Source organism: Lactuca virosa, chromosome 9 (genome assembly GCF_052849685.1).
Source record: "Lactuca virosa cultivar CGN04683 chromosome 9, Lactuca_virosa_CGN04683_v6, whole genome shotgun sequence".
In the NCBI taxonomy this organism is placed as follows: Eukaryota; Viridiplantae; Streptophyta; class Magnoliopsida; order Asterales; family Asteraceae; genus Lactuca; species Lactuca virosa.
Window position 1 is genome coordinate 38,922,260 of NC_136434.1, and position 14,468 is coordinate 38,936,727.

The 14,468-nt window shown below is 31.8% G+C and overlaps 2 protein-coding genes across 2 annotated transcripts; one reads left to right on the forward strand and one right to left on the reverse strand.

Annotated features, from left to right (window-relative positions):
• Positions 1-1,830: 1,830 nt before the first annotated feature.
• LOC145138109 (uncharacterized) lies at positions 1,831-4,272 on the reverse strand. Its single transcript, XM_079072254.1, has 4 exons — positions 4,149-4,272; positions 3,325-3,376; positions 2,833-2,881; positions 1,831-2,448 (listed from the first exon to the last, which is right to left on the reverse strand). Exons 2-4 carry the CDS (start codon positions 3,350-3,352, stop codon positions 1,974-1,976), a joined length of 552 nt encoding a protein of 183 aa, XP_078928380.1. The 5' UTR covers positions 3,353-3,376; positions 4,149-4,272; the 3' UTR covers positions 1,831-1,973.
• Positions 4,273-10,728: 6,456 nt separating this feature from the next.
• On the forward strand, positions 10,729-11,635 carry LOC145140434 (uncharacterized). The gene is made up of 3 exons (XM_079073929.1): positions 10,729-10,941; positions 11,079-11,241; positions 11,342-11,635. The coding sequence occupies exons 1-3, from the start codon at positions 10,817-10,819 to the stop codon at positions 11,468-11,470; spliced, it is 417 nt and encodes a 138-aa protein (XP_078930055.1). The 5' UTR covers positions 10,729-10,816; the 3' UTR covers positions 11,471-11,635.
• The last annotated feature ends 2,833 nt before the right edge of the window (positions 11,636-14,468 follow it).

Sequence of the window (14,468 nt, forward strand, 5' to 3'; positions counted from 1 at the left end):
TATGATGGCATATACAGGTATGTAATTAGTGTTTAAAACAACTAACATGCAAGGAAACACCCTTAGGGACTAGGAAACACTTGCTGGGAAGTGTTATAATCACATGTGATTGGTTTAAGGGTGTTTACGGCCAAAGGGAAGTGTGTCCGGCCATACACACTCCAATATGTTGCATTTTGGGTCTTGATTCATAGGGATTCAAGGGTTCAAGAGTTCTAATGGATAACAAGTATCTAGAAAGTGTTTAAGGCTCAAGATTAAGAACTAAACAAGGGTGTACGGCCGTAGATAGAGCGTACGGCCGTACACTCATGATTTTCATGAGTTTGATGATGTTTCAAGGCTATGAATCAAGTGCTTAACATGTCAAACTAAAAGATAGAGGAAACACTCACACTTTGGAAGTCTTTAAGGAGTTCACGGCTCAAGAACAAGTGTGTGTTCTTGGTGAAAGATGATGATCTTGAAGATCTAGACAAAAGTGGTGAATTCATGGATGAAATCATCGGGTTGTACTAGATTAAGAAGGATAACAAGGAAGAATCACTTACGTTTTGGACGAGAAATGGAGTAATTCTTGATGATACTTGAGAGAGAACCGATTTTCTTGACTTGGAAATGGAAGAAGTGATGAAAAATGAAGGAATAACTTATATATGGGCATGAGTTCACGGCCACCGTGAGTGTACGGCCGTACACTCCTCTTGAAGGAGTTTTTGGCTCAAATGCAACACGATGAACTTAAGTTAACACATCCCTAAACCCAAAACTTGAATGCACTAGGCTTAGAACACTCAAACAGACCCTAAACAATGCTAATAGATAGCAGAAACGAGTCTGACTCTCGATTGATTGGCTGGATTTACAAGACAAAATTTTTGGGTTGTCACAGTTATGTCTTTAACTTTTAACATATTATACTTAATTTATTAGATTTAATATGTTGTTGTATGTAAACTCTTACCAGCTTAAAGCTACGACTTTTGAATAGTTTGGACAAAATACTTAAATTGTTAATTTAAATATAACATTACAATGTCAACTTAAATATAAATTTCAATTCCACTTAAAAAACCCAACGAATATTTTGTGAATAGTTAAAAGTGATAAATTGTAATGCTAAATGCAAAAACTAAATTATAATCTCAATTTAACTAAAATATTTCTATAGATATTTTTATAATCGTTAAAGAATTTCAAATAAGTAGCTTAAAATAACTTACAATAATAATAATTAAATATAAATCTATATAAATGATTATATTGATACCTTTAAAATCAAATGTTTGATGTTTTAATTAATTATAATGATAGAAATTAAAACGTTAAGCAAATAAATTTTTAAAAAATATATAACAATAACAACAATAAATAACATTAAACCATATATTATATTTAATTTTATTCATGAGTAAGTCGTGGGTAGAAATCATCCAAACAATTAATATATTATATTAATTTAGTATACGAATTATTATATCAAATTTAACAACGTTATTGTTATATTAAAAAAAGAAATATTGTTAGATTAAAAAAGAAATAGTATATTTACAAATTATTCAACTAGATATGTGTTTGGTTTCTGAACGGCATTCACCTACTTCTTGATAAAGATGAGTCAAAATAGTGGCTAACCAAATAGCGATTCTGCCTTCCCTTCATAAACGACGAGTCAAATTCACATTGGAATAATATTTACATGAAGCTGTGTATGATGATTAATTATTATTTTAATATATAATAATTGATTTTCTTTCATCGTCATATAAATAATTAAATAACTAATCATCAACGTACAAACGCATAATAGAAGTTTGTAAAAAACATAAATAACTAAAAAGTTGGTGAATTAAAATATTTTTGCAAGCAAACAACTAAAAGGGATTATAGCTTTCCTTAAATTCCAAATACATGCAGTTCTATTTTTAAATACAAAATCCGTTACAAACAAACTTTGGATGTTTTGTTAGCCATCAAACAAGCATTGGACGAAGGAATTTATGCATAACCAACCTCTTCATCTCGTTCCAACCAATGGGCTGCAATAAAGGGAGTCTAGTTCTAGTGCATAGCTCTTTGATATCTTGCCACCATTGAAAAACCTCTCCCTCTTGTGGCAATGAGGCAACTACATGATCGAATTGTTGATACCCACGGACATGATAATACTCAAAATACGATTCTACTTCCTTTACCCATTTGCGAAAGACATCACAATCAAACTTCTCAGGGAATGTTGGGAAACGTATATCTGGGTTGTAAGGAGGTGGTTTCTCCCTTGTAGGATGCAAATCCACTCGCTCTTCTTGATATTCTTTCAAACCCGTCTCCATTAATTCTACACATTTGTCCAGATCTTCGAGTTTGTTTACCATGGGCCCAATACACCTCATAATTTTATTTATATCGTTGGCCAACAAAGCCAAAGCAGCGCTTTCTACATCTACACTGAAAAATATAAACAAATATACTTTACTTGTAGATGATGCAGTAAAAGATCAAGTGCAAAATAAAAAGATCAATTCCTTCCCAAATCAATTATCAGAGTTTTCCCTGATTCAATAACATATTCAATTCTACACCAACTTTACAATTTTCTCACCCACACAAAACCCTAGCAAAATATAGGCATACATCTTAATATAGAAAATTAATACTTTTAGACGGCCGTTTGAAGTTTAATTGCAAATTTATCAAGATTGTTTAATAAAAATTTAAAAAATACAAGTACTTAAAAATATCAAAAAAATATGATATATATGCAATTCTCCCACACTTTTTTTTATAAAACAAAAATTATGTCGTTCAAAAATAATAAAATTTTCTAGAAACCTGGAGCCATGGTGTCCTTGATCTTGATCCATGTCTTGTGGCTCGTTCCCTGAATCAAAAAATTTAAAGTTAGTATAAAAGTTTATTTTTTTCAACACCATATTCTACTCTTGGAATAAAATTTAATCAAACTCATCCTAATAAAACCTTAATCTTCCAACCAAAGGATTTACACCTAATTCTTTCAAGATTTCCAATTGTTTTATGGAGATTTTTTAATTATAATAATTTTGATGATCAAATTGTAGAGAGTGTTCCAAAGAGAAAGCCAGATGTCAAAACCCCACACCTTGATGACTGATCTAGGGTGTTGGCTGTTCCATTCTCCATAGAAGAAGGCATTACTGGTGTGTAAATCAACTTCTTCTTTGTATATCTTTTACATAGAAGGACAGATAAGTGCTAAGCGACTTGTTCTCTGTGTATCTATAATTCTAATTGAACATATTTAGAAGAAACTTTTGAAACAGAAACTAGGAATTGCATACAAACCTGATCCAGTCTTCTTTTCCCCATCCATCTGCGGTTGGTTGTCTTTTGAAGCCTAAATAAGAGTTCAAAAACCAAAGCCCAAAACAAATTCAACTGCCTTGTGATATACATATGGATAATTAATTCACCAGATCCCACTTAAAATTGCCCAACCATTGTTAATTATTGATGCAGACTACATATGCGTATGCTTATGGTATGCATGTATACATGTACATAAACTGTTGTATTCATACTTAAATTGTTATAAACTGACAAAATACATATTACATAATTCCTTACGTAAGAAAACTAATGTGTTCATCCTCATGTTCCTACATAATCATAGCAGCAAACATGTACAAAAGTCAAAGGTACAAAATGAGCTGAAGTCAAAGGTACAAAATGAGCTGAAGAAAGTTAAACAATACCAAACATACAGCAGATCCATGAATCACGCACATAAAACCATGAGAAAACAAATTTTACATTAATATTCGACTTATCTTGTCCCCCTTCAAACAAAGCCAAACTAAGATGAAAATGAAACAACTTTGTAAAGGCATTTTATCCGATAGTCAACAGCTCCTCCAATTAGGAATAAAAAAACTAATTTTTCGATCAATTTGAAACTTTTTTACGCCTAAATTTGATGCAAAATAAATAAACTTAATTTCTTCAGAGTCGATGAACCATGGAAACTTATACTGAAAAAGAAACACAGAAAACAAACCCTAGAAAATAACTAAACAAAACCATTGTCCTCGAATCGGGATCGGGATCAGTATCAGAAATCATACAGTAATGAAATTAGTAGACTCGGAAGATTGGGTTTTCACGATTACCGTTATTACATGAAGCAACCGTCCCCTGATTTGCCGGCTTCTCCTCCGCTCTACGCTGTACCGGAACCCTAAGGTGGAGATGGATCAATTTTTATAGGCGTAACATCAAACCCTAAACTTATCCCCTGGGCCGTGGCCCATTGAACTGTGAAACAAATACCCAATCGACCAATAGCATAACTTCGACTTTGGCTCTTTTATTTGAGCCGGATGTGAGTTTATATAAATTTTTCTTGATTCTAAGTAAATTCTTTGATAAAACAATAATGATAATAATAATAATAATATAACATACAAAGTTATAATTCATGACATATTTAATATTCTATCGACAACTTTACCATTTTTATTTAAAGTTTGTTAAATTATTCTTTAATTGCATCTTTCGATAATATTGAGGGAAAAATTATTATATTGCCCCTAGGCCAAAACGTTGAGGGCATGTTGTATTTGAAAAAATTGCCTATTTTTCAATGCCATTATTTGTAATAGTTTTTTAGACATTGGGTCGTGGGCATGTGCTCCAACCTTCATTATCTAATATAAAATTATGTGAGTTATGTACCACACTATCACAGTAGTCCTATACATATTAAACTTTCTAAAAATAAAAATAAAATATATAATTTTAACATTAAGAAGCTGGATTTATCGAGTTTAAATAGAAAAACTATTCATGTGATACCATTTTAATAAACTTAAATAAAATAAATAAAAAGCAAAAACTTAAATAAAATAAATAAAAAGCAAAAGGTTAAATTGTGAATTAAAATTTATATTAGTTAAAGCTTTTTTATCCGAAACATTACTTCTTTTTTTTAAATGTTAATATGTAAATTCCCTTAATCGCATATATTACAATATTATCTGTTTTTAGTCGTTCCGCACGAAAACTTCCAATGGGTCACCCATCCTCAAATTACTATTCTGAGCGCACACTTAATCGTAGAGTTCTTATGAGACATGTTACCCTCATGGCTAAAAAGCATGTTGTGGCTAGGAAGAAATCTACACCCTATATAAGGAATGTTTTGTTATTTTTTTCTAGTAAGTGTGATATCAAGTGTAGGTAGTGTCACAACCGAAAAAAATTCTAGATCAAACAATGTCTAAACTTCAACCATATACTTGTAAATTCACAATGTAATAGTTTAGGTCAACCATTGTAACTTGTTTTGAAGTAATAAAAATATAAACTAATTAAAATGAAAATAAGCGTCAAAAATAAAATGTTAAATAAACTTGATTTGTATGAATAAAGTGGTAATGATCGTAACAAGGATTCCGAAAATATAAATAACACCGAAATCCGAGTTATAACGAAGAAGTTATGACCTATCGAAGTTTCACGACAGAACCAGCACAACGTTGTGTAACGTAAAAAGTGAGTTTACAATAAAATATTTTTTAGCCTTAGGTATCTAAATGAAAGTTGTATTATACGTTAAAACGAGAGTGTGCATAAAAAGAACGTCCAAATCTGACTTCGTATGAAGAAGTTATGATTTTTCTAAGATTCGACACAGCTAGTACACAACCCGAAATTCGAATTAAAGATCGAGCGATTTTTAGCCAGCACAACCTAAACGAGAATTGAAGATCAAGTTAACAGTAGTTCAACAGTAAAAATACAAACGAAAACGGACGTCGGATGAAAAACTTATGAATTTTTAACGAACTTTTCTTGTCTCGACTTGTTAAAAATATAACATTAAAAAATAAATTCAAAATTAGCCAACGGAGTCTAAACGAAAGTCGTAGAGTACGGTCTCACCTATATGTGGATATAAAGAACGTCGAAAAAGAAGCTCGTATACGAAATTTATGAATTTTTGAAGTTATGGGCACACACTTCAAACCTTATCCGAAGTCGTACGCCTAGCGTACGAGACTACGCCCAGCGTTCGCGTACACAAGGTCCGGAGTTAGCCATGTCGCCCTATACCTTCGCATGATCGACGCGTGTCCTAGCTGTGACACGTCCGAAGCTCGGATATCCATCAGAAGCCACGTTGCAACTACGCCCAGCGTTCCCGAAGTTACGCCCAGCGTAATGTGAGACCTCGGACTACTATAAATAGCATGCAAGACCTCCCGGTTTTGTTTGCTAATTTACTCACTCTTTCATTCTAAACTATCTCTTAAGCCATCCTAAAACCCCCCGAAGCTTAGGGAACCTCCCTAACACCCGAAGCAAGCACCGAAGCTCTCGAAGTCCCCGAGAAAAGAGTCTTTTCGGTTTGAAACTCGGTCCGCGCAAAGCCCAGTTTTCAACAAAAACTCCCGATTTCGTCAAGGAAAAACATATTTAGAGGCGAAGTTCTGTCCAAATCACCACCTTATCAAGTGAGTTCATACCCCTATATTTTACAAGTCTTTTCTATGTTTTTAAGGGGGGGGGGGGGGATACAAGTAACATAAAAGAAAATGTACATTAAAACACAAACATCTAAATATGTTTATCTTTCTATTTTTATGAAAAGACTTTACTATCAACTTCATATATATTATTACGGGTAGAGTTTTGGTAAAAACATAATGATATGATAAACAAATATAAAAGACTTTGTTTTATTCAACTATATATATATATATATATATATATATATATATATATATATATATATATATATATATATATATCAATGTTTTAAAAACCGGTTTGAACCGGCCGGTCGAACCGGGAACCGGAGGAGGGAGCGGTTCAACTATCACCGGTTTTATGTCGATTTCTGAACCGGATTGAACCGGCCGGTTTGTAGAAAAACCGGTCGAACCGGTCAAAATAAACCGGTTAAACAGAATAAAAACGCATGAAAAAAAACATTTACATAATAAACTTTAAAGATTTTTTTTCAAATATATTTAGTTTTCTCTAAATAAAAACATATGATAAATGTTATAAAGTTTTTTAATGTGTTTGTATTCATCTAAAACTATATTTTGTTTTGGTATTATAATTTATTTTCTTTTTTACGTATATAGATTGATGTAAAACACTAAAACTTATGGTTATATGTTATTTTAAAGTATTTTGATTCATCTACAACTTATTTTTATATGTATTTTTAATGTTTGAACTTGTAAACATCAAATTCATGATTTATATATGTATGTATGTGTAAGAAAATAAGAAAACATATGAAAAATATTGAAACCGGTTGACCCAGCGGTCGAACCGGTTAAACCGATTGAACTGGGAACCGATCATCATACCGGTTCAACTAAAAACCGGTTTTTAAAACATTGATATATATATATATATATATATATATATATATATATATATATTGAGTATAACTTGAGTCTTGTGATAAACTATTCAAATACAGTTTACGGAACTTTTACTATTTTGAAACTCGTTGAACAAACCTTGTGAGTCCTTCTCTTCACGGTACTTTTCAAAGTACAAACGAAAGTCCTGTTTTATAACCAGAGTCTCCTGGAGGGAGAGCGTGATACTTGTGTATAGATCTATACGAGATTGACAATCCCACACCTAAATTGTTAGCTACAGTTAGACCGGCAGGTCTGGGTGACAAACGTCATTCTCTTTGTTCGTGTGTTGTTTCCCGATTTCCGATTTATGACGACTGACAACAGACTACAATTGAACACATCAACTTAGTCCAGGCTTGGCCAAGCGCTTTGGATGTCATCACTAAATCATCGAGGGCCCCACATATATCGTTTTTATCCCCTTAGGGTAAAAGAAACGGATACACGTCGACTCATATGCTTGCTCTATTTACTTATCAAATCACACACAACAATACGTTTTATAACACCAAGTTACTGGTGCGTTTACGTATAATCAATGTGCAACTAACTTGCAAACTGCAACTCATATCTCTTCATTTCAAGAATATAAGATATTATCGTCTCACAATCACTCGTGATAAAATACATGAAGTGATTCACGTGAGCGTGGGTTTAGTCCAATACTCAAATCTTATTTCAGGAGTACCCATGAACTTTGCAGCAGACTTGTGCTATGTCTAAACACTTTAGACAATCTACAGACGGATTCATGACAGTCTTGTCTCAATACCTACTTCCAAGGTATGATCGACTGTGGATGTTTGAATAACCTAGTTATTTTGGAAGTCAAAACATGCAAAGTGAAACACAAGAATAATCGAATCCAATATGGTCTCAAACTTGTGAGCATAAATAAAACACTTATTATTTAATCACCATATTGATTACACATTATTCATTGTATAATGTTTCGAGTAATCAACCTAACACTTGAATTAAAACACTAGTTGTCCCATGCTCCAAGCATGCACACTATGTTTACCTATGGTCCTTACTTTGTGAAATAGATCAATTTGAACACATTACAAATGATGCTCATTTCACAATTCCTAATCCTTATTATAAGTGTAAGAATACCAAATTTTTGCTACTATTAGAATATGTTAGATTCTAACATATTTATGCAATGATCCTTTTGTAATGTCACAACACCAAAGTCACAAAAATTCTGCTAACGAAATTACAAAGTGCTATATTGGAAATTGTTACAAGACAACTCCATAGACATGAAGTCTCGCATTCAAAGTACATTCCTTTGAACATCGTTCTTGCATAAAAGTTTATATAATCTACATAGATTCTTAATATCCAACTCTCATTATGGAAACATTTCCATATTTTCTATATGATAACTCATTCGTAATAGAATCATATCTATTTATAATAATGTCAATATGTTCCATTCAATACTTTACTTCCAACTGCCCACAAGCGACCAATTCTTAGCGAACCTTAGATTGTCCTTAATAGTTGTTTAATTATTTTAGTCATACCCGATTCTGTCCTTTTTCCCTTTTAACACCCTAGACATTTGGAAAATCAGAACGGTCGAATATTACATCATATGCAATCGATCTTATACCCGAAGCGTTTGGGTTTAGGGTCGATTTTTTGTTTTTAAATAAAAAACTCGTTTAACCCGGCACGTTTGACCCGAAACCCGATCGGGTTGACCCGATTAACAATCCTAATTGTATTCATGTTACATAGAAAAATTGTCGTGTCGTATTAGATAAAAATACGATACAAATACCTTATTTGACACATCAAATCTTCACATTAAATTTTTTAAAAGAATTATATATATGATTAGATTTCTTTGTTTTTTTAAATACTTAGGAAAATGAATGTTATCTCAATTTTATTTATAGAAAAAACAAACAAGTTTATATTTACGCAAGCAATTGAGGATTCTTTTAATAAATATATAATTGAGTTAATCACCAAATAAAATGATCATATATGTGGGTCGTATTCATAACCAAAATTTTTCAAAAAAAATATCACAAAACAATTATACTGACAACAAAAAAAAAATACGAATACATTACCTTTTCAATATCATAAGGCCAATATTATTTTGCATTTTTCTAGTTTAGTTCACGCGATGTTCATTTTCAATTGTTTTCAAAGAAAAAACTATAAAAAATGGCACTTTCGATCATTTATCTAAGATTTATATTTTGTTACAAATGTAAACAAAGTTACTCTAGACAAAGTGGTTAAGATGTTTGGCTCTCGTAAGTTATATGTTGAATCTTCTGGAAACCTGTTTTCTATAAAAACTTCTTTGTTGTTTAATATGTAAAAAACAAGACTGGTGGGGATTGAACACGCACCCTCAAACATAAGAAGTTAGGAACCATAAAGCATTATACATTTAAAGAAAAACCTATCTTAAATCAATTTTGCATATTCCGTAAAACAATAGTATTATTTTTTCGGTGGCTAATTCAGATTTACCTAAAATATCATGATCGCAAAAAATTAATAAAATTTGTGAAGTATGGTTTTACAAGAAAAGTAATTTTGCGAATTTATGGTGAGTGAGAGTTACTGATCATTTTATGATATTAAAAAAAAAAAAAAAAGGTTAAGGAGCAATGGACTAACCCACTTGGGTAGATTCCTCTAACTTGATTGTGGAGAATATTTCAACTAGATGTAATTATCTCTTTCCTGTAAAGTTGAATGTATTTTTGTGGAGGATGTAGTTAAAAAGATTGCCTAGTAGAGTAAATTAACCTTAAGAATAGAGGTTTAGTGAAACTGAAAATCAGAAAAAGCAGACATTTTGGAAAAAGTTTATTAAAAAAAAAAAAAAACTAAATAAATGTCTTAAACACAAACCAGAAAAATATATCTGTTAGTCCACAACTCGACATATAATTTCAATTAGAGTTTCTGTAACTTAAAATGTACCTAATAAATTGTTTTAACAACACAAAATTAAGAAACTTTTTCAACGATAGTTTCATCCCGTATTTAGTATTTTATAATTATTAAACAGACAAAATATAAAATTTTAATTAAAAAAATTGTACTCCAGTGCCTTATCAAACTAGAATAGAAGAGCAAATTGACGACCCAAAACTCCTAACAATCCAAAATTATAAACTCCTATCTATCGGCCCAGTAAAGAACAGCTCATCGGTAAATCGCATGAACAACTGCCATGTGTAAAAGCAACGTGTACACAAATCAGCCACGTGTCCTTCGGATCCTAATCAGTACCTATCCATCTTCATCAATTGATTTAATTCCCTTCTCTCATTCTCTGCATGCCTTTCTAAAACCAAACTCGGCGCAAATCGAAATAAGGAAAAAACTCATAACTAGATCGTAAAATGGCGACAGATTTGAAACCGAAGTACGCATACACGGTGGTTTACGTCAAGGATGTTGCTAAATCCGTCGAGTTTTACGGTAAGGCGTTCGGTCAGCCTGTTCGCCGTTTGGACGATTCGCACAGGTATATAACAATATAAACTCATCAATGGATCGATATCGATCCATAGTTTCTTGATTCCTATCCATATGTTGCAATAATTTCATCAAATGATCGAATTCAGACATGAAATGAAACATGTCGTGGTTGGTTGTTGATAGATGGGGTGAGCTAGAAAGCGGACAGACAACAATCGCGTTTACGCCGGTGCATCAACATGAAACGGATGATCTCACCGGAGAGGTTCAGGAACAAAAGTCGAAAACCATAAGGAATCAACTTGAGGTTTGCTTTGCTTATGCAGACGTGGATGCTGCATACAAGGTGCTTGATAATTAATGTGCCTTTTTGGAAAAGCTATTTGGTGTTTATATATGATAAGATTTTGGATTTGTTTATATGATGGGTTGGATTTGGATTGCAGAGGGCGGTGGAGAATGGGGCGGAGGCTGTGTGCCCGCCGGAGGATAAAGAATGGGGACAGAGGGTCGGGTATGTTCGTGATATCGATGGGATTGTGGTGAGGATGGGAAGCTTTGTGAAGCAGCGTTGAATCATGTGCATCTATGTATGCATAGACACTGTGTGTGTGTGTGTGACTGTGGTGGTGGGGTAATGTGTTAAATAATATTAGTAGTATGTTTTGTTTTCCATAGAGGTTATCGTTTCACGATTTCTTCGTAAAAATTCTATACAGGGGATGTTCGATTGTACGTAATTATATGAAATTAAAAGAATAAGAACATTAAAGTAATTATAAATTTTAAATTTTTAATAATGAGAATCAGATTCGAATAAAATATGATAATGGGAGACTAGCTAGAAGGTTGTTTGGTTACCGGTGAGCATCTGGGCCGGAACCGGGACAGATGTTATCGGACCGGTGGTATAGTTCATGAGCTATTTTAAAAATATTTATAATGTTAAATTCGTAATAACGTGTGAAATATCTTTATATTCAATAAAATCAAAATGCAAAAAGAAATTAACAAAAAGAGAGGATATTTTTTTTTTAAATTTAAGAATTACGTCGATGCTAAACAGGTGAAAGAACAAAATAATCATTTTATTTCATTTTTCTTTCCACTTTTTGCAGAGGCAACCCAATTGTTGATCAAGGTAATTGGAAATTGAAACATATTCGGTGATTGGTAATTGGAGTTCTGTATCATGAATATATAATAAGAGAGTTGAAATTGACCACCGATTATAACGTGATTAATAGTGTGCTTAATTTAGGATTAGGAACTCAAACTGATCACCCAATTACATACAATAAACAAATAATAAAAATTCATACAGGTAAAAACCTCATGTAAAGAAGCTTTGTGAAGTCGTGCTGAATTATGTGCACGCACATAGTACAAACTTTTTGTCCGTTTTCTTGGCTCACTTCGTATGTTACAAATCAAAATTCATAAACAACTAAGAACAAAACAAGCATGTATATGTAAACGTGTAAAACGATTTGTAAACTATGTATATGTAAACATGAACAATGATTTTTGAACTTTAAAATTGACAAATTAAACGATTTAATAACTAGAATCTTAAACTAAGTATATGTAATTTACATATTAAAGGATTTGTAAAGTAAAACCTATAATCTACAATTTTGCTATAAACCTCTTAATGTTATTATTATTGGTTATGGTTCGTATTATTATTCCAGAAAATACAACTTTCTGTGTTAGCTAATAACGAATAATGGGATAAACAACATGAGAGCAAATAAAAGTATTTGGCAATGGCGCATACTTGAAATCAAAACAAAAGATTCATGGTTTAAACAATATGAAATCAGGAAGAAAAAAAAAAGCCATTGTTGCATATTTGCTTAACATTACAAAGATACTTACTTGATTTGGTTAGTTAGCTTCTATGGTTATTATTCTTGATCCAGAAAAAAAAAAAAGGGGGGGGGGGGGGGGGGGGGGGGGGCTTGAACTTAGAGAATAATATGCTCAGTCATGAAGGGTTTTAGGTTTTGAATTGCAAAAGTACGTCCTATTTATGTGATATCTTATCTTAATATATAATGGCTAACTGAAATACAACAAGATAAAGATTCCTTAATTTTAACTTAGAGATTAAATTAAGACACATAAGATGATGTTTTTTAAGATGTATAATTGGTGCTCGGTGCTAAAACGGGAGAATAGGGAAATTTCAAGGTACCATAACCAGTTGGACCAATTACCGAATCCATTGCAAAAACAAAACCGATACCGGACCAATTATATACAATCGGTATTGGTTTGGGACCGGGTCCGGTTCGGGACTGGGATATGGTGCTATATGTTCATCCCTACCGTCTCATATGAAAAATTCAGGAATGCGTTGTTATTCGAAAGAAGACAGTCATCATCTTTGCATTGACATTCATTGAAAACAAAGATATACTAAAAGAAGATACCGAAGTTTAGTACGTGGGAATTAAAGGAGATATTCAAAAAAAAATCTCAGTACTTTGAGTCATTTTACGAAATAGTCACAAATTAATGTATTTTTTTACAAAAAAATCCTAAAAACCGATAAAATGTTGCAATCTGATCATTTTCTCCTGGTTCAGTTGGTAAAAAAATTAATTTGGAACTATTTCGTAAACTGACCTGAGATATTGGAACTTTTCCGCAAACTTTTATTTTTTATATTCTATTAAAAACGCAAATAAATATATTTATTATTAATATTATTAAATAAATGCATATATAAATATATTTTAAATATATATTTATATCTATAAAACATATTTATACATAAAAAATATGTATAAATATATTAAATACATAAGAAAACCGTATTAATATATTTTCATACCTTAAAAAACAATTTTAAAGTTTTTTTTTCATTTAAAAGTATTTATATATATTATTAAGGCTATGTTTGGCGTACTAGTTGTTAACTAAAAAACTAGCTGGTAGCTGAAAAGCTAGTTGTTAAATAAAAAGCTAGTTGGTAGCTGAAAAACTAACTGATAAAAAATAACGTTTGGTAAAAATCCCAATTTTCACGGCCAGAAAAGACCGATTTTGAAAAACTAGTCGTTTATATAACTATAAGGTCATTAAATAATTATGAAAAACTAGCTGTATTTTTTTACAAAAAATCCCAATTTTCACGGCCAGAAAAGACCGATTTTGTTTATGCTTGATAAAAATCAGAGTACCCTTTTTAATAAAAATGTTGCGGAATTTGTTCCCAGAAAAACATGATAAATACGTTATCAAAGCATTTCCAAAGAAATGTATTTTATTCGTTTTAAAACATTGGGATGTCATCGTCAATACGGAAACATAAGCATAAACATTACTTACATTCATTTTCACTAGTGATTTATATCTCCTTAATCTCTCAGTGTAATGTAACTTCATATCGACACCTGTGATTCAAATAAACTGAATGGGTCAGGTTGGGAAACCTGGTGAGTACATAAGATTTCAACCCACAATAATATAATTATTATGTTTAAACATCAAACAATCAACCCAATTACCCATCCCCATTATCTTCTTTACTCTTAAGGATCTACCCTAAGAATCAGCTATTCC